Raw genomic sequence first — 24,267 nt, 5'->3', positions numbered from 1 at the left:
CATTATTTCATTTTAACCTTGAAACAAATCTTGAATGCTTTAGAAAAAGTATTATTGTACTCATTTAAGAAAACTGCAACTTAGGAAGTTGATATTGCTAGAAATAAAGAAGTTAGGAATATATCCTTAATCCTCTGATTATTATACTTTATAGTTAAAAGAATTAATATCTGGATATTAAAATATTCTGCAATAGAATGTTAGATATCTGTAGTAAAGTTAGATGAAAACTTCACATATCTTTTTTAGGGGACTCTAATAATGCCAAAAAATGCTCAAACTACCACACAATTGCACTCATCTCATATGCTAGTAAAGTAATGCTCAAAATTCTCCAAGCCAGGCTTCAGCAATATGTGAACCGTGAACTTCCAGATGTTCAAGCTGGTTTTAGAAAAAGCAGAGGAACCAGAGCTCAAAATGTCAAATTCCGCTGGATCATAGAAAAAACAAGAGAGTTCAAAAAAAATCTATTTCTGCTTTATTGACTATGCCAAAGGCTTTGACTGTGTGGATCACAATAAACTGTGGAAAATTCTGAAAGAGATGGGAATACTGGAGCACCTGACCTGCCTCTTGAGAAACCTATATGCAGGTCAGGAAGCAACAGTTAGAACTGGACATGGAACAACAGACTGGTTCCAAATAGGAAAAGGAGTACGTCAAGGCTGTATATTGTCACCCTGCTTATTTAACTTATATGCAGAGTACATCATGAGAAACACTGGGCTGGAAGAAGCACAAGCTGGAATCAAGATTGCCGGGAGAAATATCAATAACCTCAGATATGCAGATGACACCACCATTAGGGCAGAAAGTGAAGAGGAACTAAAAAGCCTCTTGATGAAAGTGAAAGAGGAGAGTGAAAAAGTTGGCTTAAAGCTCAACATTTAGAAAACGAAGATCATGGCATCTGGTCCCATCACTTCATGGGAAATAGATGGGGAAATAGTGGAAACAGTGTCAGACTTTATTTTTTTGGGCTCCAAAATCACTGCAGATGGTGATTGCAGCCATGAAATTAAAAGACACTCACTCCTTGGAAGGAAAGTTATGACCAACCTAGATAGCATATTAAAAAGCAGAGATATTACTTTGCCAACAAAGGTCCGTCTAGTCAAGGGTATGGTTTTCCCAGTGGCCATGTATGGATGTGAGAGTTGGACTGTGAAGAAAGCTGAGTGCCGAAGAATTGATGCTTTTGAACTGTGGTGTTGGAGAAGACTCTTGAGAGTCCCTTGGACTGCAAGGAGATCCAACCAGTCCTTCCTAAAGGAGACCAGTCCTGGGTGTTCATTGGAAGGACTGATGCTGAGGCTGAAACTCCAATACTTTGACCACCTCATGCGAAGAGTTGACTCATTGGAAAAGACCCTGATGCTGGGAGGGATTGGGGGCAGGAGGAGAAGGGGACGACAGAGGATGAGATGGCTGGATGGCATCACCAACTTGATGCACATGAGTTTGGGTGAACTCCAGGAGTTGGTGATGGACAGGGAGGCCTGGTGTGCTGCGATTAATGGGGTTGCAAAGTGTCGGACACAACTGAGCGACTGCACTGAATAATAGCTCATATTTAATGAGAACTCCCATTTATTGATTTATTTCTATGTAAACTTTTTATATAGGCAAGGAATACAGGATATTATTTAAACTGTGCTCTTAAGGATGGTTTTGTTAGATTTCAGGTTAATGTAATAAAAAGTGGTTTTTCTTTTGGTTCTGATTTTTATTTCAGTCTTGATTGATTTGTTACTTCCATATCCCTGCCCTGAATCATTTTTTGGACTGTCTTCTTAAGAACAATTTTGCATTCACAATAAAATTGAGAGGAAATTATATAAAGATTTCCCTTATACACTCTGGCCCCACATAAGCATATGTTACCATGTTATTAACTTCTTCCATTCAGTGTGTTATATTTGTTACTACTGATCAGCCTACATGGACACATGTTTATTACACAAAGGAAATAGTTTATATAAGCCTTCACTCTTGGTGTTGTACATACCAGTAGTTTATGGCCTATATTATTTTTCCTCTCTCTAAAGAACTTTATTTTAAAAACTTCTCTCATTTTCTGTATGTCTGAGAAAGCCTTTATTTCTCTATAACTTTTGAAGGAAAATTTCACAGTATATGGAATTCTAGATTGGGGATTTTTTTTCTATCAGTATTTTACTCCACTCTCTTCTGACTGTCTGGCTTCTGAGAAGTGAGATATAATTCTTATCATTGTTTCTCTATAGGTAAGTTTTTTTTTTTTTTAATCTTGCTTTTTAAAAGATTCATTCTTTGATTTTCTGTTTGGATATGATATGCCCAGGTGTAGTGGGTTTCTTTTTGTTGTTGTTGTATTTATCCTGCTTATTGTTTTCTGAATTTCCTGAAACTGTGGTTTCATGTCTGATATTAATTTGGGGAAAATTCTCAGTCATTATTGTTTCAAATGGGGTCTGCAGGGGGCACTAGTGGTAAGGAACCCACTTGCCAATGCAGGAGATATAAGAGACTCAGGTTTGATCCCTGGGTTGGGAAGATCCCCTGTGGGGGGGCATGGCAACCCACTCCAGTATCCTTGCATGAAGAATCCCCAAGGACAGAGGAGTTGGCAGGCTACAGTCTATGGGGTCGCAAAGAGTAGGATACGACCGAAGCGACTGAGCATGCACATTGTTTCAAATATTTCTTTTGTTCCTTTTTCTTCTGGCATTTCCATTACATATACATTATGCTTTTTTGTAGTTGTCCCTTGAATATTCTTTTTTTTGTCTTTGTTATTTTTGCTTTTTTGTTTTCAAGAATTCTTTTGATATATCCTCTAGCTCAGCGATTCCTTCCTCAGATATGTGAAGTATACTAATAAGCCCGTTAAAGGCATTATTCATTTTTGTTAGTGCATTTTTTCATTCCAGCATTTATTTCTTTTCCCTTGGGATTGCTGTCTCTCTGCTTCCATTGCCTATCTGTTCCTGCATGCTATCTACTTTGTCTGTTAGAGCCCTTAAGATGTTAATCATGAGTAAGTGAGTCTTTGCTAAGTTGTGTCTGACTCTTTGCGACCCACCAGGCTCCTCTGTCCATGGGATTCTTCAGGCAAGAATACTGGAGTGGGTTGCCATTTCCTTCTCATAATTGTTTTAAACTCCAAGGCTGATAATTTCAGTATTCCTGATAATGTCTGGTTCTGATACTTGCTCCATTTTTCAAATTGTGTGTTTTGGCTTTTAATATAACCTTATCTGTTTTCTTGAGAGCTGAGCATGATGTGCCAGGCAAAGGAACTGCTGTAAATGGACCTTTAGTAATGTGGTGGTGAGGTGTTGTGGCAGGGAAGTATTCTTCAGTCCTATGATTAGATCTGTCTTTCAGTGAACCTGTGCCTTTGGATTGTGAACTTCACAAGTGTTTTTCAGGGTTTTGTTTTTTTTTTTTTTTCTTCCTTTATATGGGACAGTATGGCTGGAGCAGACTGGAGTTGGGTATTTCTCTTTTCACACATGAAAGGTTAAGAGCAGACTGATATTGGGTATTTCCCTTCTCCCAGATCAAATAGGCTCTGATAGAACACAAGCAGATTAGGCTATAATTATTAATAACTCATTTCTCCTGAGGGCCAGCTTTGTTAAGAACAGGCTGCTCTGGCTACTTCAAAATGGTTTCTTTTCCTCTCCTTCTGCAAGATAACAAGAAAAAATTTTCTCTAATATTTACTGTGAGAACATGGTTGAGCTCCTGGATATACATCACATGAAACAATGGGGGTTCCTCATGACTGGGTGCCTCTGGAGTTTTTAAGTCTCAGGGTTGTCCTTATTGCTGCTGCTGCTATGTCGCTTTAGTCGTGTCCAACTCTGTGCGACCCCATAGATGGCAGCCCACCAGGTACCGCCAATCCCTGGTATTCTCTATGCAAGAACAGTGGAGTGGGTTGCCATTTCCTTGTCCTTATTGAGGCACTCACAATTCATCAATTACTTTCTTTCCCTGGCACTGGTATCTGAGCTTTCTGCTTGTTAATCTTTGCTCTGGTAAGCTGTGACTCCCTGTATTTGCTTGTCTATCTCTCCAGTTGGAGAGCAGTGATTTGCCACCAAACCACTTTTATGAATCCTAAAAGAGTTTTTGCTTTTTCAGTCTGTTCAACTTTTTCATTGTTTTTAGGATGGAGTGGCAACTTCCAAGCTTCTTATTACATGGGGAAGTAAGAACATAAACCTGAATCATTTCTTAAAAATTTATTTTTAAAAATACTTTAGTTTTTAGAAAAGTTTTAAGTTTACATCAAAAGTTGCGGAAAATGCAGGGAATTTCCATGTACCATTTACCCCTACATAAATGCAGACTCCACCATCCACAATGCTACACCCAAAGTCCATAATTTACATTAAATTTGTCTGAAAAATCCCTAAATATTTGTAGCTTAAACTATACATTTCTAAATAACACTTATGCCAAAGGAGAAATCTCAAAAGAAATTAAAAAACACTTTGAATTAAATGAAAATGAGAATATAACATAAAAATCTGTGGGATGCAGCAGAAACGGTACTTAATGGAAATTTACTGCACTGAATAACTGTTGTCCTATGTTATAAAATTACTGATGGTAATGTTAAGATAACTGGACTCCTCTAACTTGGAAAAAAATTTGTTTGTTTTTCTTTAGATTTGTGTAAATCGTCAATGTGCAGACGTAGGGCCGTATATAAACCGAGTAAACCAGTGTTCAGCAAAGTGCAGTGGAAATGGAGTAAGTAACCACATGATTCATATTTCCCCAAATTATATCTCTCTTAGGTACTTTTCAGCATCAGTCATTAATTTATTTAACATTTATTAGGTTTCTACCATGTGCTAGGACCTGTTGTATCTAGCTATATGGGGCTGAATCAGATTATTAAATTTGTTGCCATTTGCGTTAGGGAATATTTTACAGCATTAAATTGCTGATGCCTTTAGCAAATTTATTATTATAGTTGGGTACTTTTCAGAGGTGTTAAATATTCCAATAAATGCATTGACCTCATTTCAGGAAGGTAATTATGGTAAAATTTGTGTGTCTGTGAATACATAGTGTGAGGGAAATCTATTTGTTTTATCCCTCTTTTTATAATAGACTTTCCTCCCCATTGAGACCAATTTATTTCCCATACCAAAAAAGTAAGAGTGCAATGGATAAAAGGTTAGATTGTTAATCTCAAGTGATAGTGGAACACACCTATTTTATTTTATTTCTTCTTTAAAAATTGTGATTGGAATATAGTTGATTCACAGTGTTGTGTTAGCTTCAGGTGTACAACAAAATGAATCAGTTATACATATACATAGCCATTCCTTTTTAGATTTTCCCCATATAGGTTATTAACGAATATTGAGTAGTGTTCCCTGTGCATACAGTAAATCCTTATTAGTTTTCTGTTTTATATACAGTATTGTTTACCTGTTAATCCCAAAATCCTAATTTATCCTTTCCTCACCAACTTTCACCTTTGGTAACTATAAGTTTGTTTTTACATCTGTAACTGTATTTCAGTTTTGTAGCTAAGTTCATTTGTAGCCTTTTTTTTAGACTCCAGATGTAAGTGATATCATATAACATTTGTCATTCTCTGTCTGACTTACTTAATTCAGTATGACAATCTCTAGGTCCATCCATGTTGCTTCAAATGGCATTATTTTTTTTTTTTCCATTGTACACATGTAGCACACCTTCTTTATCCATTCCTTTGCCAATGGACATTTAGGTTGCTTCCATGTCTTGACTATTGTAAACAGTGTTGCTATGAACATGGGGGTGCATGTGTACTTTTGGACCAATGGCTTTTTTTGCAGATCTAGAACAAAAAGAAGATCTTAAAATTTGTATGGAACACAAGAAACACAAAAGACCCCAGATAGCCAAAGCAATCTTTAAAAATTAAAATCTCGAAAGAAAAATAAAACTGGAAGAATCAGACTCCTTGACTTTAGACTATACTACAGAGCTATAGTAATCAAAGCAGTATGGTACTAGCAGAGAAATAAAAATATAGATCAATGGAATGGGATATAAAACCCAGAAATAAACCCATAACCTATGATCAATTAATCTATAAAAAAAGAGGCAAGAATACATGGAAAAAAGACAATCTCTTCAATAAATGATGCTTACTGAAAAACTGGACAGCTATATGTAAAAGAATAAAATTAGAATAGTCTCTAGTATCACACAGAAAAATAAACTCAAAATGGATTAAAGACCTAAATACAACACCAGATACAATAAAACTCTTAGAGGAAAACATAGGCAGAACACTCTATGATATGAAAAGAACAATGATATCTTTTTGGACCTACTTCCTAGAGCAATGGAAATAAAAACAAAATAAACAAATGGGACTTAATTGTACTTAAACGCTTTTGCATAGCAAAGGAAACCATAAACAACTGGAAAAGACAACCTACTTAATGCATATTTGCAAATGATGTAACTGATAAAGGATTAATCTCCAAAATATACAAATAGCTCATACAGCTCAATATAAAAAAGAAAAAGACAAAATGAAAAAGTGGGCAGACCTAGTTAGACATTTCTCCAAATAAGACATACAGATGACCAACAAGCACATGAAAAAAATGCTCAGTGTTACTAATTGTTAGCGAAATGCAAATCAAAACTAAAATGAGATCACCTCACACTGGTCAGAACTGCTATCATCAAGAAAATTTATAAGCAATAAATACAGCAAAGGATGTGGAGGAAAGGGAAGCCTCCTACACTGTTGATGGGAATGCACACTGGTACAGCCACAGGGAGAATAGTATCAAGGTTCCTTGAAAAACTAAAAACAGAACTACCATATGACCCAGAAATCCCACTCCTAGGCATATATCTGGAGAAAACCAAAATTCAACAATATCCTTCAGTTCAGTGTTCATTACAGCACTATTGACAGCAGAACATGGAAACAAACTAAATGTCCATCAAGAGAGGAATGGGTAAAGAAGATGCAGCACATATATACAATAGAATTTTACCCAGCCACAAAAAGAAGCAAAACTGTGTCATTTGCAGAGATGTGGAGGAACTTAGAAACTGTCATACAGACTGAAGTAAGTCAGAGAAAAATATCTTTTATATGTGGAATCCGGAAAAATGATACAGATGAACTTATTTGCAAAGCATAAAGACACAGATAGAGATCAAACATATGGATACCCAGGGAGGAAGAGGGGGTGGGGTGAATTGGGAGATTGGGATTGATGTATATACACCATTGATAATATGTATAAAATAGATAACCAATGAGAATACTGTAACTCTACTCAATGCTCTGTGATGACCTAAATGGGAAGGAAATCCAAAACAGAGGGGTATGTATGAGTATAGCTAATTCACTTTGCTGTACAGTAGAAACTAACACAAGCTTGTAAAGCAACTATACTCTAATAAAAATTAATAAAAAATGAAATAAAATTTCTTATAGATAATATAGTTTTTTTCCGCTGATAGCTTCTTATCATTTGCCTATATGAGTTCCATCAATTTCCTCTTCCATTTTTGTGTTTTTGTTTTCTCAAATTATTTAATGTTGTGAATTTGTTACCAAATTGAAATAGCTCTAGTTATTTTTTTCTACTTCTTTCCCTTTAATCTTTATGCTACAACAGAATTTTACAAAATCTATTCTGATGCAGAGTTGCAGTTGTTTTTGTTTGTTCGTTTGTTTGTTTTAGTTTTATCTGTCTATATATCTCCTTGCTTAGTTGCTCAGTAATGTCCGACTCTTTGAAACCTTTTACATTGTGGCCCGTCAGGCTCTTCCATTCATGGGATTTTTCAGGCAAGAATACTGAAGTGGGTTACCATTTCCTACTCCAGGTATATCACCTTACTGAAAGTTTAATGTGCATTTAAGGTAGAAGAGCTCCTTTCAAGATTTCTGTAAGGCAGGTCTAGGGGTGATGAACTCTCAGCTTTTGTCTTTGGAAAGTCTTTATTTCTCTTTCATATCTGAATGATAACTTTGCCACATAGAATATTCTTGGGTGACAGTTTTTGTCTCTGAGTATTTTGGGAATGTTACCCCTCTGCCCCCTGCCATCTCTGTAGAGTTTTTCTGCTGATAGACTAATGGGGATTCCTTTGTAGGTTACCATCCCTTTTTTCTGGGCTACCTTTAAAATTCTTTTATCAGTGACCTGTGATAATTTTAGTGTGTCTTGAAGGTCTTTTTGCATTCAGATTATTAGGAGATTTTTATTTTCATGTCCTAGTATATCCAGTTCCTTCCCCATGTTTGTGAAGTTCTCAACTATTATTTATTTAAAAATGCTCTCTGTTCTTTTCTCCCTTTCTTCTCTGGGATACCCTTTACCCAGATTGGCTTGCCTAAAAGAGTTGGATAGCTCTCACAGAATTTTGTCATTTTTATATCTTATTTCTCTTGCCTATTCTACTTGTATCATTTCTAGATTTCTATCTTCATGCCCATGTTAGCTCTCTCTTCCATATGGTCTACTCTATTTTTAGAGATTTCTAATGCATTCTTCATCTCATTTATTGAGTTCTTCAGCTCCAGAATTTTTATTTGGTTCTTTTTTAGAGTTTTTTTAGAGTCTGAGTCTTACTGGTAAAGTATTTCTTTTGTTCTTTAATTTTATTCCTGAGGTCACTGAACTGCCTTTCTGAGTTTTCATGTAACTTCTTGAGTTTGTTCATGACAGCTATTTTGAATTCTGTATCAGTTAGGCTGCAGTATTTTTTTACTTAAAGTTCAATTTCTAGATAATTCATTTTCTTTTTGTGAAATTGTGTTAACTGGTTCTTCATGGCTCCTGATGAGTCTTTCCTTTTCTGGTGCATTTTAAGTAGGGAATACCTTTTTGCTTGATTCTAATGATTCTATGAGTTAGAAATTAGAGAGCTTTGTTTTATTTTCCAGTAGGTGGTGGAATAGCATACGTATTGGGGTTTTCTTACAGGAGCTGTTTCTGGTTATTTTGTACTTTAAAGCCCGCACATTCCGCCCTCCAGCACTTCTGTCAGAGTTGTTGCCTGTGCCCTCATCATCACTTTTCTTGTGCCTTAGGGGTTCTGTCAGCATCACTGTCCTTGCTGCCTAGAGCACTGGGAAGGTGGGCTCTTCCCTCCTGTCCAGGATCACCTGATTCTCAGGCTCCACCACCACTGTGGGAGGGGAAGAGTGATGCAGGAGCCAGGGTCATGCCGCCACTTGTAACGGGTCTGATGTTTTAGAGTTTGTGGGCTCCCTTGCTACGGGTTAGGCTCAGCAGCGGGAGGAACAGTGTCGCACGTCCCAGCGCTGCTGCTCCTCAGTTACCTGCGGCTGCAGGTGTGGCTGTAGCCAGGGGGCCAGTGTTATCCGTGCCACCTGCTCTGCTACCCCCGGGTTCTCTGTGGTTGCAGACTTAGCTGTCATGGCTGGAGGTCCAGGTTTGCAGGTACAGCCTCTGCTTTCTCTCGTTTCTGCCTTCTCTGTCTATTCCAGTTTACCCACCCTTAGCTTTAAAGATATGTAGAATTTTCTAGTGTGCTGGTGTATTGGGCAGAGACAACTTTGTTGCAATGTGGATGCTTTACAGGTTGTAGATTGAAGTGGAACAACAGAGGTAGCTTTTCACTTCGCCTTATTGCTGGCATTATCCCTTGGTTTAACCTTGGGGTCTCATAGATGCAAGCCCTGTTGGCTTTCAAAGCTGGATTCTGTGGGGCTCATTTCTCAGGTGCATGTCTGAAAAGTTGGGGTGCCAGAGGTGAGGTTGAAATCCTTTGCTGCTCTGCCGGAAGCTAGGGGTTTTGAATTCCCTCCTGGTTGTGGGTCGCTGGGTGTGGGGTTTATGGCAAGATGGTATCTCAGTGTCTCCTAGTTGCTTCCATGTGGGTTTTTCCTCATTCACTTGGTATGTTGGAATCAATTAGCTTGTGTTGGACTCTTTTTTTCCTTAAGAGGAAACTGTAGTAGTTGTAGATTCAGCGAGTCCATGGGACGAGGTGAGTTCAAGGCCCTCCTATGTCACCATCTTCAGCCGTACTTTTCCAGCTTCTTTTAATTGGTATATTAGAACGTTAACATCCAAAGTGATGATTGATATAGTTGGAATAATAGCTATCATGTTTGTTACTGTTTTTTATTTATTGCCTTGTTCTTATTTTTGTCTTTACTCTTTCTTCTTTTTGCCATTCTAGTTGAGCCTTTTGTAGTATATGATGCCATTTTATTTCTTAACACATCAGTTATATTTTTTGGTTTACTTTTTTACTGGGTTGCCCTAGTGTTTGCAGTATACATTTTACAACTAACCTAAGTCCACTTTCAGGTAACACTATACTGCTTGTAGTATAAGTAATCTTACAATAAGAAAATAACCCATGTCCTCCCTCCTGTCTTTTGTAGCATGCTGTCGTTCATTTTACTTACACAGAAACATACATAATTGATTACAAAGCTGCTATTATTTTTTTGAACAGTCTGTTTTCTATTAGATCAGTTAAGAAGAACAACAGAAATTTTTTTTGTTTACTTATTCCATCTCTAATACTCTTTTCTTTATGTAAATCTGATTTCTCTGACCTATACAATTTTTCTTATCTTTGATCTTCTTTTATCATTTCTACCACAATAGGTTTACTGGTGACAAATTTCTCAGTTTTAGCTTGTCTGAGAAAGTCTATTTTTCATTTTTGAAAGATTAATTTTGCAGGATATGAAATTCTAGCTTGATGATTCTTTTCTTATAAACACTATAAATATTTCACTCCATGCTTTTCTTGCTTGCATTATTTCTGAATAGTAGTCCAATGTAATTTTTGTCATTGTCTCTCTATAGATAAGGGTATTTTTGGTGTCCTTTGGCATCTTTCAAGGTTTTCCTTTATCTTTGACTTTCTACAGTTTGAATATGATACCTACATGTAAACTTTTGGCATTCATCCTGCTTGTTGGATTCTGAGTTTCTTGGGTCTTTAGTTTGGTATCTAACCTTAATTTTGTAAAATTTTCAATCATTATCGCTTCCAGTGTCTTTCATATCTTTCTTTTTTTTGCCTTCTAGTATCCCCTGGAGAAGGGAAAGGCTGCCTACTCTGGTCTTCTGGCCTGGAGAATTCCATGGATTGTATAGTCCATGGGATCACAAAGAGTCAGACGTGACTGGGTGGCTTTCACTTGCGCTGCCATTTCACACGAGTTATCCCCTTTGTTTCAGTATCCTATCATTTTGCGTTTTCATACTGTTCATGGGGTTCTCAAGGCAAGAATACTGAAGTGGTTTGCCATTCCCTTCTCCAGTGGACCACGTTCTGTCAGATCTCTCCACCATGACCCGCCTGTCTTGGGTTGCCCCACGGGCATGGCTTAGTTTCATTGAGTTAGACAAGGCTGTGGTCCTAGTGTGATTAGATTGACTAGTTTTCTGTGAGTACGGTTTCAATGTGTCTGCCCTCTGATGCCCTCTTGCAACACCTACCATTTTACTTGGGTTTCTCTTACCTTGGGCATGGGGTAACTCTTCACGGCTGCTCCAGCAAAGTGCAGCCACTGCTCCTTATCTTGGACGAGGGGTATCTCCTCACCGCCGCCCTTCCTGACCTTCAACGTGGGATAGCTCCTCTAGGCCCTCCTGTGCCCATGCAGCCACAGCTCCTTGGACATGGAGTTGGACCTCCCGGCCACTGCCCCTGACCTCGGGCGTGGGGAGAGTGAAAAAGTTGGCTTAAAGCTCAACATTCAGAAAACAAAGATCATGGCATCTGGTCCCATCACTTCATGGGAAATAGATGGGGAAACAGTGGAAACAGTGTCAGACTTTATTTTTCTGGGCTCCAAAATCGCTACAGATGGTGACTGCAGCCATGAAATTAAAAGACGCTTACTCCTTGGAAGTAAAGTTATGACCACCATAGATAGCATATTGAAAAGCAGAGACATTACCTTGCCAACAAAGGTTCGTCTAGTCAAGGCTTTGGTTTTTCCTGTGGTCATGTATGGATGTGAGAGTTGGACTGTGAAGAAAGCTGAGCGCCGAAGAATTGATGCTTTTGAACTGTGGTGTTGGAGAAGACTCTTGAGAGTCCCTTGGAGCAAGGAGATCCAACCAGTCCATTCTGAAGGAGATCAGCCCTGGGATTTCTTTGGAAGGAATGATGCTAAAGCTGAAACTCCAGTACTTTGGCCACCTCATGTGAAGAGTTGACTCATTGGAAAAGACTCTGATGCTGGGAGGGATTGGGGGCAGGAGGAGAAGGGGACGACAGAGGATGAGATGGCTGGATGGCATCACTGACTCGATGGACGTGAGCCTCAGTGAACTCCAGGAGTTGGTGATGGACAGGGAGGCCTGGTGTGCTGCGATTCATGGGGTCGCAAAGAGTTGGACAGGATTGAGTGACTGATCTGATCCCCTTTGTTGTTGTCTCACAGTCTTTGGAACTTCTGGGATTTTTTTTTCCAGTATTTTTTTCCTCTTTGTCTTTTAATTTTGGAAGTTCTATTGAGAAATCCTTAAACTCAGAGATTATCCTCAGCTCTGACAAGTCTACTCCCTATCCCATCTTCATTTCTGTTATAGTTTTTAATCTCTAGCATTTCTTTTTGATTCTGTCTTAGAATTTCTCTCTGTCTGCTTCCATTATCTACCTATACTTGTTTGCAGTCTATTGTATTTGTTAAAGTCCTTAAAATATTAATTATAGTTAATGTAAATTCCAACATCCTCATTGTAGGATGCTCTGATGCTTGCTCTGTTCAAACTGTGTGTTTTGCTATTTTTTAAACCCTGTAATTTTTTTCCTGATAGCTGTACATGATGACTGGGTAAAAGGAACTGACATAGTGAAAGCCTTTAATAATATGTGGTAAGCTCTATGGAAGAGGGGTGGAAGCATTCTATAGTCCTGTCATTAGGTCTGTCTTTTAGACTTAATATACTTTTGGTCTGTGAATTTCACAAGTGTTTCTCAGTTTTTCCCTGCTTCTTAGATGGAATATGATTGGTAAGTAGGCTAGAGTTAGAATTTTCCCTTCACCTATATTAGATAGGCACGGAAAAAAAGAAAACTCAATAAATTTAGGCTCTGATATAGTAATTTCTCTTAAGGTTAAACCTTGTCAAAAAGAACAGAGTATTCTGGTATGTTTCAAAACTTCTTCCTTTCCCCTCCCCCTGCTGAAAATGCAAGGGAATTTTTCTCTGTTATTTACTGTGAGAATCTGGTCTAGCTCCTAGAGGTAAAATTCACAAAAGCGTAGGGCCCGTTGGACACTCTTAGAGTTTTTAACTCTCAGACTTGACCAAACTGAGCCTCTGGTAGTATATCTGTTTCCTATTCTGGTACTGAATCTCATGGGGATTTCTGCTCCTGGGTTTCCATTCTGATAATTTGTGGTTCTCTGTGTTTGCCTGTTTGCCTCGACCATTTTGGAGGCAGCAGTTTGTTTTGTGACCTTTAGTTCTCTGACATAAAAATTGTTGATTTTCAGTTTGTTCTTTTTTTTTACTTGTTAAGATGGAGTAGTGACTTCCAAGCTTCTTACATGCCAGATCAGAAAACAGTGTTCTGCTTTTGTTCTCACAAAAATTTAAAAAAACTGTCTCTGCTAGTATAACTGCTGCTGCTGCTGCTGCTAAGTCGCTTCAGTCGTATCCAACTCTGTGTGACCCCATAGACGGCAGCCCACCAGGCTCCCCCATCCCTGGGATTCTCCAGGCAAGAACACTGGAGTAGGTTGCCATTTCCTTCTCCAACGCATGAAAGTGAAAAGTGAAAGTGAAGTCGCTCAGTCGTGTCCGACTCTTCGCGACCCCATGGACTGCAGCCCACCAGGCTCCTCCGTCCATGGGATTTTCCAGGCAAGAGTACTGGAGTGGGGTGCCATTGCCTTCTCTGGCTAGTATAACTAGAGAGATATAAATTGGGCATATATAAATGGAAATTATAGTAAGATACATTTCTGAAGATGAAATAAAGAGTACTTTACTAAAACTTCACAGAAATCTTTCAATTCAGTGGTAGCTACTCCACTCAATCAATCTTGTATAATTTAAGAGCTTAAAAAATAACTGTAAATAATAAGATTGATAATTTCGTTTCACAAATACCAGATAACTATTTCATGAATAGACTGTTAGGTAGTCTGATGTTAAGTAAATTGGCAAGGCAAATTAGCTTTCTATGGGTTGACTTCCAGAAAATTAGCTTAAAGCCAAAAATCACACAACATTAAAATAATTAATATTGGAATAATAAAAAGCAGGTTGCAGTGTGAAGTCAGTAAGTTAAAAAAAACTCACATTTGAATACAAATGTAAAACACTATCCAAATTAAAATATATTCTTTCTGTTAATAACTTTAAGGGGTCACAAATTTAAATATGCCAACAGACAAGATCAATGAATGAGGTTAATTTGATATTCAAAGAAAGACATTAAACTAGTTATGTTATCATTGATACACCTACCTAGTTGTATTGCTTTGTTATTTAGTTACAAGGTCTTTTATCTGATTCTCTTAGAACCCCATGGACTGTAGCTTGGGGTCTTAAGTTACAGACAGGCTCCTCTCTCTGTCCAAGGGATTTCCCAGGCAAGAATGTATCAGTAGATTTCATTCTTTACCCATGGCAGTAGACTTACAAGGCCTTTAACTATAAAGTTCGGAGAAGGCAATGGCACCCCACTCCAGTACTCTTGCCTGGAAAATCCCATGGACAGAGGAGCCTGGTAGGCTGCAGTCCATGGGTCGCTAAGAGTCGGATATGACTGAGCGACTTCACTTTCACTTTCCACTTTCATGCATTGGAGAAGGAAATGGCAACCCACTCCAGTGTTCTTGCCTGGAGAATCCCAGGGATGGGGGAGCCTGGTGGGCTGTTGTCTATGGGGTTGCACAGAGTCGGACACGACCGAAGTGACTTAGCATATATATATACATAAATTCACTGATAGGTTTAACTTTATAATTATACTAGTGTTACCACATTAGTTTTGACTGTTCTGTTGTTACCAATTTATAGTGTTTGATTTGTTTATTCTGGACTCAATCATGTTTCTTTCTTCAAACTCTCATTTTTATTTTTACTTGCAATATATATATATATATATATATATATATATATAAAAACCCACTCTGCTTCATTTTTCTCCTTCACCCCAAATCTTCTTGAGCAATGAATGCTATAAATATTTCTTTGAACACTCTGGGCATTTCAGATAAAGCTTATCTGGAGCCTACATTTGTCCAACAGGACAATTATTGATCTGCTAACAATCTAATCTTACTCCTTCAAATTCATGGACATTGCTTAAATAAGCAGTACTTATTCATCACTGAAGACTTTGAAAATTTAGAAATCTAAAGTAGAAAGCAAAAAATTAACCGTATTTTTTACAATACAGACTTAACTCTTCTCCTGCAAGCTTTGTTTCTTTGTCCATGTATGTACATGTATTGTTCTTGTTCAGTAGCTAAGCTAAGTCGTATCTGACTCTTTGTAGCCCCGTGGACTGTAGCACACTAGGCTCCTCCGTCCTTCACTATCTCCTGGAGTTTGTGCGAATTTGTCCATTGAGTTGGTGTTGCTTTCTAACCCTCTCATTCTCTGCTACCCCCTTCTCGTCTTGCCTTCAATCTTTTCCAGCATCAGGGTCTTTTCCTTTTCAATGAATAGGCTCTTTGCATTAAGTGACCAAAGAATCGGAGCTTCAGCATCAGTCCTTTCAATGAATATTCAGGGTTAATTTCCTTTAGTATTGACTGATTTGATCTTCTTTCAGTTCCAGGGGTGTCACAAAAGTCTTTTCCAGAACCACAGTTCAAAAGCATCAGTTCTTCAGTGCTCAGACTTGTTTTACGGTCCAGCTCTCTTATCTGTACATGACTACTGGAAAAACCATAGCTTTGACTAACTGGACCTCTGTCAGCAAGGTGATGTATCTGCTTTTTAATGCTCTGTCTTCCCTGTTGGCTCAGATGATAAAGAGTCTGCCTGCAATGCAGGTGACCCAGGTTCAATCCCTGGGTTGGGAACATCCTCTGGAGAAGGGAAATGGCAACCTACTCTAGTATTCTTGTCTGGAGAATCCCGTGGACAGAGGAGCCTGGAGGGCTACAGTTCATGTGGTCGCAAAGAGTCAGACACAACTAAGCGACTAATACATTCACTTTACAGGTTTGTCATAGCTTTTCTTTCAAGGAGCAAGTGTCTTTTATTTCACGGTTGCAGTCACTGTCCACAGTGATTTTGGAGCCCAAGAAAATAAAATCTATCACTGCTTCCACTTTTTCCCCTTCTAGTTTCCATGAAATAATTGGACTGGATGTCACGATCTTAGTTATTTTAATGTTCAGCTTCAAGCCAACTTTTTATAAATTCATTTATTCATTCATTCTTCAAATATGTTTATGTATGTAAATGTGCAGATTTATTCATTGAGTCACTTATTCAACAAAGAAGACATGGTGCTATCTATAAAGGGAACTAGCAAGCTTTTTAAATCCCACATACTTTCACTCTTAAAAACTTTTCTATGCTTTAAATATTGCCTCTTGATGAAAGTGAAAGAGGAGAGTGAAAAAGTTGGCTTAAATCTCAACATTCAGAAAACTAAGATCATGGCATCTGGTCCCATCACTTCATGGGAAATAGATGGGGAAAGAGTGGAAACAGTGTCAGACTTTATTTTTTTGGGCTCCAAAATCACTGCAGTTGGTGATTGCAGCCATGAAATTAAAAGACGCGTACTCCTTGGAAGGAACGTTATGACCAACCTAGATAGCATATTGAAAAGCAGAGATATTATTTTGCCAACAAAGGTCCAACAAAACCAAAGGCTATGGTTTTTCCAGTGGTCATGTATGGATGTGAGAGTTGGACTGTGAAGAAAGCTGAGCACCGAAGAATTGATGCTTTTGAACTGTGATGTTGGAGAAGACTCTTGAGAGTCCCTTGGAGTGCAAGGAGATCCAACCAGTCCATCCTAAAGGAGATCAGTCCTCATGCTGAGGCTGAAACTCCAATACTTTGGCCACCTCATGTGAAGAATTGACTCATTGGAAAAGACCCTGATACTGGGAGGGATTGAGGGCAGGAGGAGAAGGGGACGACAGAGGATGAGATAGCTGGATGGCATCACTTGACTCGATGGACATGAGTTTGAGTGAATTCCGGGAGTTGGTGATGGACAGGGAGGCCTGGCGTGCTGCAATTCATGGGGTCACAAAGAGTCAGATATTACTGAGCAACTGAACTGAACTGAACTGAAAATCATTATAAAAAACAATATTTGTACAATTATGTATAATATATGTACAATTGACTGTGGAACCTACAGATATGGCGGGTCAGCGGTCCTATACACTTTATGCAAAGGAATTTGATACCTGCAGGGGTCATAGAACCAATTCCCCTTGGATTTTGAAGGAGGTCTGTAACTTTTTAAATCATTCTCTTATGTTAAATGTCATGTGATATTTGATTCTTCATTATTATCAAAATTTGCTTTGATGTACAAACTTGTATCTAAATATTTGTAAACATTCTTGCTGTTTCTATAGGCTAGATCCCCAAAAGTAGAATTATAGACTGTAAGGGAGTAATTCCTTTTATGATATTAACCTAAAAATTTTAAGTGCTTTCCAATGAGTTTCATAAATTTCCTCTATGGGAACAGGCATATAAAAAATTCTTCTTTCATTTCTTCTTCTCAAGTATAAGCACTATTTTATAATATTAGCTAACTTGATACATAAGAGAAGGTTCTTCACTATACATTTTTTTTTGGCCACTTGTAAGAATTATTTTTTAAATTGAAAGATACTTGCTTTATAATGTGTTGATTTCTGCTATACAACAATGTGAATAAACTATAATTATACATATGTCCCTTCCTTCTTGAGCCTCACTCCACTCCTCCATTCCACTCCTCTAGGTCATCACAAAGCATTGAGTTGAGTTCCATGTGCTCTACAGCTGCTTCCTACTACCAATCTATTTTACACATGGTAGTATATGTATGTCAATTCTACTCTCTCAGTTCTTCCTTCCTCTTCCCCTACTGTGTCCACAAGTTCATTCTCAGTCTGTGTGTCTGTCCTGCCTTGCAAACAGGTTCATTAGTGCCAATTTTCAAGATTCTGTATATATGGATTAATATACAATATTCATTTTTTTCTTTTTGACTTACTTCACTCTGTATAACAGGCTCTAGGTTCATCCACCTTACTACAACGGATTCAAATTTGTTTCTCGTTATGGCTGAGTAATATTCCTTTGTATATATGTACTACAACTTCTTTATCCATTCATCTATTGATGGCTATCTAGGTTGCTTCCACATCTTAGCTACTGTAAATAGTGTGCAGTGAACTTTGGGGTACATGTGTCTTTTTGAGTTATGTTTTTTTCAGGGTATATGCCCAGTAGTGGAGTTGCTAGGTCATATGGTGGTTTTTTCCCTAGATTTTTAAGGCGTCTCCATACTGTCTTCCATAGTAGCTGTATCAATTTACATTCCCAATGACAGTGCAAGAGGGTTCTCTCTTACCCACATCCTCTCCAGCATTTATGTTTATGATGGTGATTATGTTTGTGATTATTTGGTGATGGCCATTCAGACTTGTGTACAGTGATACCTCATTGCAGTTTTGATTTGCATTTCTCTAATAATGAGCTTACTCCTTGGAAGAAAAGCTATGACAAACCTAGATAGCAATTGAAAAGCAGAGAGATTACTTTGCTGATAAAGGTCCATTTAGTCAAAGCTGTGGTATTTACCATAGTCATGTATGGATGTGAGAGTTGGATCATGAAGAAGGAAGGGTGAATGCTGAAGAATTGATGGTTTTGAACTGTAGTATTGGAGAAGACTCTTGAGAATCTCTTGGACAGCAAGGAGATCAAACTAGTCAATGCTAAAGGAAATCAGTCCTGAATATTCATTGGAAGGACTGATGCTGAAGCTGAAGCTCCAGTACTTTGGCCGCTGATGCAAAGAGCCAACTCATTGGAAAAAACCCTGATGCTGGGAAAGATTGAAGGCAGGAGGAAAAGGGGATGACAGAGGATGAGATGGTTGGATGGCATCACCAACTCAGTGGATATGGGTTTGAGCAAACACAGGGAGGTGGTGAAGGACAGGGAAGCCTGGTATGCTGTAGTTCATGGGATCACAAAGAGTCGGAAGTGACAAGCAACTGAACAACAACAACAATAATGAGCATGTTGAGCATCTTTTCATGTTTGTTGACCATCTGTATGTCTTCTTTGGAGAAATGTCTGTTTAGGTCTTCTGCCCATTTTTTTTTATTGGGTTGTTTGTTTTTCTGGTATTTAGCTGCATGAGCTGCTTGTATATTTTGGAGATTAATCCTTTGTCAGTTGCTTCATTTGCAATGATTTCCATTCTGAGTATGGTCTTTTCATCTTGTTTAATGTTTCTTTTGCTGTACAAAAGCTTCTAAGTTTAATTAGATCTCATTTGTTTATTTTGTTTTTATTTCCATTACTCTAGGAGGTGGGTCAAAGAGGATCTTGCTGAGATTTTTATCAAAGAGTTCTCTATGTTTTCCTCTATGAGTTTTATAGTGTCTGGTCTTACAATTAGGTCTTTAATCCATTTTGAGTTTATTTTTGTGTATGGTGTTAGGAGGCATTCGAATTTCATTCTTTTACATGCTGTCCAGTTTTTCCAGCACCACCTTTTGAAGAGGCCATCATCCTTTCTCCATTGTATATTCTTGCCTCCTTTTTCAAAGATAAGGTGCCCATAGGTATGTGGGTTTATTTCTGGGCTTTCTTTCTATCTTATTCCATTGATTTATATATTTTTTGTGTGCCAGTGCCATACTGTCTTGATTACTGTAGCTTTGTAGTATAGTCTTTGAAGTTAGGAAGATTGATTCCCCCAACTCCATTTTTCTCAGGATTTCTTTGACTATTCATGCATGGTCTTTTGTGTTTCTATACAAGTTGTAAATTTTTTTTGTTCTAGTTCTCTGAAAAATTACTTTGGTAATTTGATAGGAAGCATATTGAATTTGTTGATTGGTTTGGTCATATAGTCATTTTCACAATATTGATTTTTCTAATTAAAAAACATAGTATAGCTCTCCATCTCGTTGTGTTCTTTGATTTCTTTCATCAGTATCTTATATGTTTCTGCATATAGGTCTTTTTTTTAATTTAATTTTATTTTTAAACTTTACAAAATTGTATTAGTTTTGCCAAATATCAAAATGAATCCGCCACAGGTATACATGTGTTCCCCATCCTGAACCCTCCTCCCTCCCCTTACCATCCCTCTGGGTTGTCCCAGTGCACTAGCCCCAAGCATCCAGTATCGTGCATCGAACCTGAACTGGTGACTCGTTTCATACATGATATTTTACATGTTTCAATGCCATTCTCCCAAATCTTTCCACCCTCTCCCTCTCCCACAGAGTCCATAAGACTGTTCTATACATCAGTGTCTCTTTTGCATATAGGTCTTTTGTCTCCTTAGGTAGGTTTATTCCTAGATATTTTATTCTTTTCATTGAAATGGTGAGTGGGATTGTTTTCTTAATTTCTCTTTCTGATTTTTCATTGTTAGTGTATAGGAATGCAAGAAATTTCAATATTAATTTTATATTCTGAGGTTTTTACTAAATTCATTGATTAACTCTAGTTATTTTCTGATGGTATCTTTAGGGTTTTCTATGTATAGTATCATGTTATCTGCAAAAAGTGAGAATTTTCTTTCTTGTTTTCCAGTCTTGATTCCTTTTATTTATTTTTCTTTTCTGATTGCAGTTGCTAGGATTCCCAGAACTATATTGAATAATAGTGGTGAGAATTGGCACCCTTCTCTTATTCTTGATCTTAGAATAAGTGCTTTCAGGGTTTTACCATTGAGAATAATGTTTGCTGTGGGTTTGTTTTACATTGCTTCTATTATGTTGAGGTACGTTCCTTCTTTGCCCACTTTCTGGAGGTTTTTTTTTTTTTTATCATAAATGGGTATTGAATTTTGTCAAAAGCTTTCACTGCATGTATTGAGATTGTCATATGGTTTTTATCTTTCAATCTGTTAGTATGGTGTTGCTGCTGCTGCTAAGTCACTTCAGTCGTGTCTGACTCTGTGTGACCCCATAGACGGCAGCCCACCAGGCTCCCCCATCCCTGGGATTCTCCAGGCAGTAACACTGGAGTGGGTTTCCATTTCCTTCTCCAGTTAGTATGGTGTATCATTGATCAATTTACATATATTGAAGATTTCTTGAATCCTTGGGATAAACCTCCCTTGATTATAGTGTATGATCCATAGTGTATATCATAGTGTATTGTTGGATTCAGTTTTATAGTATTTTGTTGAGAATGTTTATCTGTGATATTGGTCTGCCCACAGTTTTCTTTTTTTTGCAATATCTTTTTCTGGTTTTGGTGTAAGGGTGATTGTGGCCTCATAGAATGAGGTTGGAAATGTTCTTCCCTCTGCAATTTTTTGGGTAGTTAGAGCATTTCTAAATGCTTGGTAGAATTCACCTGTGAGACCATCTGGCCCTGGGCTTTTGTTTGTTGGAAGATTTTGATCACAATTTCACAGTTTGTGATTGGTCTGCTCATATATTCTATTTTCCCCTTGTTCAGTCTTGGGAGGTTGTACTGTTCTAAAAATTTGTCCATTTCTTTGGGGCTATCTATTTTATTGGCATATAGTTGCTCATTGTAGTCTCATATGATTTTTTTTTTCTTGTATTTCTGCATTGTCTACTGTAACTTCTTTTTCATTTCTAATTTTATTGTTTTGAGTCTTCCCTTTTTTCTTGATGAGTCTGGCTAATAGTTTGTCAATTTTGTTTATCTTCTCAAAGAACCAACTTTCAGTTGTACTGATCTTTGCTATTTTTTTTCCTTCATTTCTGCTCTGATCTTTATGATTTATTTCCCTCTACTAATTTTGGGAGTTCTTTGTTCTTCTTTTTCTAGTTTTTTTTAGGTATGTGGTTAGGTTGTTTATTTGATGTTTATCTCATTTCTTGAGGTAGGATTGTATTGCTATAAAACTCTCTTAGAACTGCTTTTGTTGTATCCCATAGATTTTGGATAATTGTGTTTTTGTTGTCATTTCTAGGTATTTTTTGATTTCCTCATTGATTTCAGTGATTACTTGGTTGTTTAGAATTGTATTATTTAATTTCAGTGTTTGTGTTTTTTTACAGTTTATTTCCTGTAATTGATATCTAATCTCCTAGCATTTTGGTCAGAAAAGATGCTTGATACAATTTCAGTTTCTTAAATTTACTGATGCTTGATGTGATGCATGTGATCTATCCTGGAGAAGGTTCCATCTGCACTTGAGAAAATAGTGCATTCTGATGCTTTTGGGTAGAATGCCCATCCCAGGTGGCAGTAGTGGTTAAGAACCCTCCTGCCAATGCAGAGGATGTAAGACACAGGTTCGATCCCTGGGTCGGGAAGATCCCCTGGAGGAAGGCAGGGCACACCACTCCAGTATTCTTACATGGAGAATCCCATGGTCAGAGGAGCCTGGTGGGCTACAGTCCATAGGGTCACAAAGAGTAGAACATGACTGATGATGCACGTTCTCTAAATATCAATTAGGTTCATCTGGTCTAATGTGTCATTTAAGGCTTGTGTTTCCTTATTAATGTTCTGTCTGGATGATCTGGTATAAGTGGGATGTTAAACTCCCCACTATTATTTTGTTAATGTCAACTTCCTTTTTATATCTGTTAGCATTTGCCTTCTGTATTGAGTTACTCCTGTGTTGGGTACATAAATATTTATAATTGTTATGTCTTCTTGTTTTGATCCCTTGATCATTATGTAGTGTTCTTTGTCTCTTGTAGTAGCCTTTATTTTAAAATATATTGTGTCTGATATGAGAATTGCCACTCCAGCTTTCTTTTGACTTCCTTTTGCATGGGCTATCTTTTTCCATCCCCCTTCGTTATGGTTCTAATTAAGTCTTCTTTGTCTGTTGCTGAGATTGAACATATATTCATGTGTTTAATACTGTGTGTTGATCATAGAATTATCTGTTTCTGCCTTTTACCCATTGGGTTTCTACTTCCATGTGGTATATAAGCTGTGGTGTCATGTATATTATTCATTTTAGGATATACAGTGGCTATTTTATTTTATTGATCCAACTATTCTCATTCCATTATAATATTGTTTTGCATTTTATAACTGTTGGTAAAAATCAAAGATTTATGTTGATATGTGTCAAATTTCCTAATTATTCCATTTTGGATTATTTATTCAAAATCCTTTGTTATTTTCAGGATAGTTTTATGTCTTCTTTACATGATGTTACACACTCCTTGTTTTAATTATTTACTTGTATCACATAGTTTTGTTACTGGTGTGATCAGACGTCTTTTTCATTACAGTTACTATGTAGGAAAAGTTAAGAATATTTGCCTATTTATTTTTATTCAGTCAACTTACTAAACTACAGAACATTATTGAAGTTTCTGGTAGACACTTAACTCTTGAAAATAGCAATAAAATTACCCTTTTATTTCTAGTAGCTGTACTTTTAGTTATTCATATTGCTTTATTATATTGATGGGATCTTAAAGGAAAAATTAAAATCATAGGGGTTATTTTCTATGTACCTTGGAAGTCATCCTTGCCCTCTGACACATGTGTCTCAGATACACCTTGGGTTATTCAGTACCACTTATGTAATCAGTCACTTTTGAGAAGCTTTGGCACTATTGAAAAGGGAATCATATTCAAGACCATAATTAGATCCCTAAGAGTACACACTTTATTTTTTCATGTGAGGACTTAAGACATACTAGAGATACACTGAGGCTACAATCTCCTGTTTTTAAAAAGCAGAATTATCCTTTTCTCAGAGAGGCTCATGGATTTTGGATGGTATGAAAGAATACATGGATCTTTAATCACACTTTTGCCATAAACAACTAGAAAGCTGGGAAGAAATGTATGAAACTGCAGTTTTCAGATACTAGATAGTAGGCAGGATAGGGCTTTGTTCCATGAGAGAAGGGAAACAAATGAGATGTGATTTCCCTGGTTCTCTTCTTGTTGTCAGATTTTGGACTGCTGTGCCTTGGGTAGACATGGGCTCAGTAGGTTGAAGAGACAGAAATTGGAGTTAAGAGATTAAAGTAGGTAGAATTTTGGAGGCAGAGTTCCAGGGAAGAGGCACTGGTATGCAGAAACAGCTTCAGAAGTTTGCATAGAGGTCCTTATGGGCCTATTGATGAATATCAAACCATACAAGACC

General features: G+C 37.5%; 1 protein-coding gene across 1 annotated transcript in view; it reads left to right on the top strand.

The window, feature by feature from the left end:
• Nucleotides 1-24,267, top strand: part of ADAM32 (ADAM metallopeptidase domain 32) — a 177,634-nt gene that overhangs the window by 118,621 nt on the left and 34,746 nt on the right. Inside the window, exon 17 of the mRNA XM_055567028.1 lies at nt 4,669-4,752. Coding sequence (XP_055423003.1) covers nt 4,669-4,752 — 84 coding nt within the window. The remainder of the gene's footprint in view (nt 1-4,668; nt 4,753-24,267) is intronic.

This window comes from Bubalus kerabau, chromosome 2, assembly GCF_029407905.1.
Source record: "Bubalus kerabau isolate K-KA32 ecotype Philippines breed swamp buffalo chromosome 2, PCC_UOA_SB_1v2, whole genome shotgun sequence".
Lineage (NCBI taxonomy): Eukaryota > Metazoa > Chordata > Mammalia > Artiodactyla > Bovidae > Bubalus > Bubalus kerabau.
This window is presented reverse-complemented; position numbering and strand designations above follow the sequence as displayed.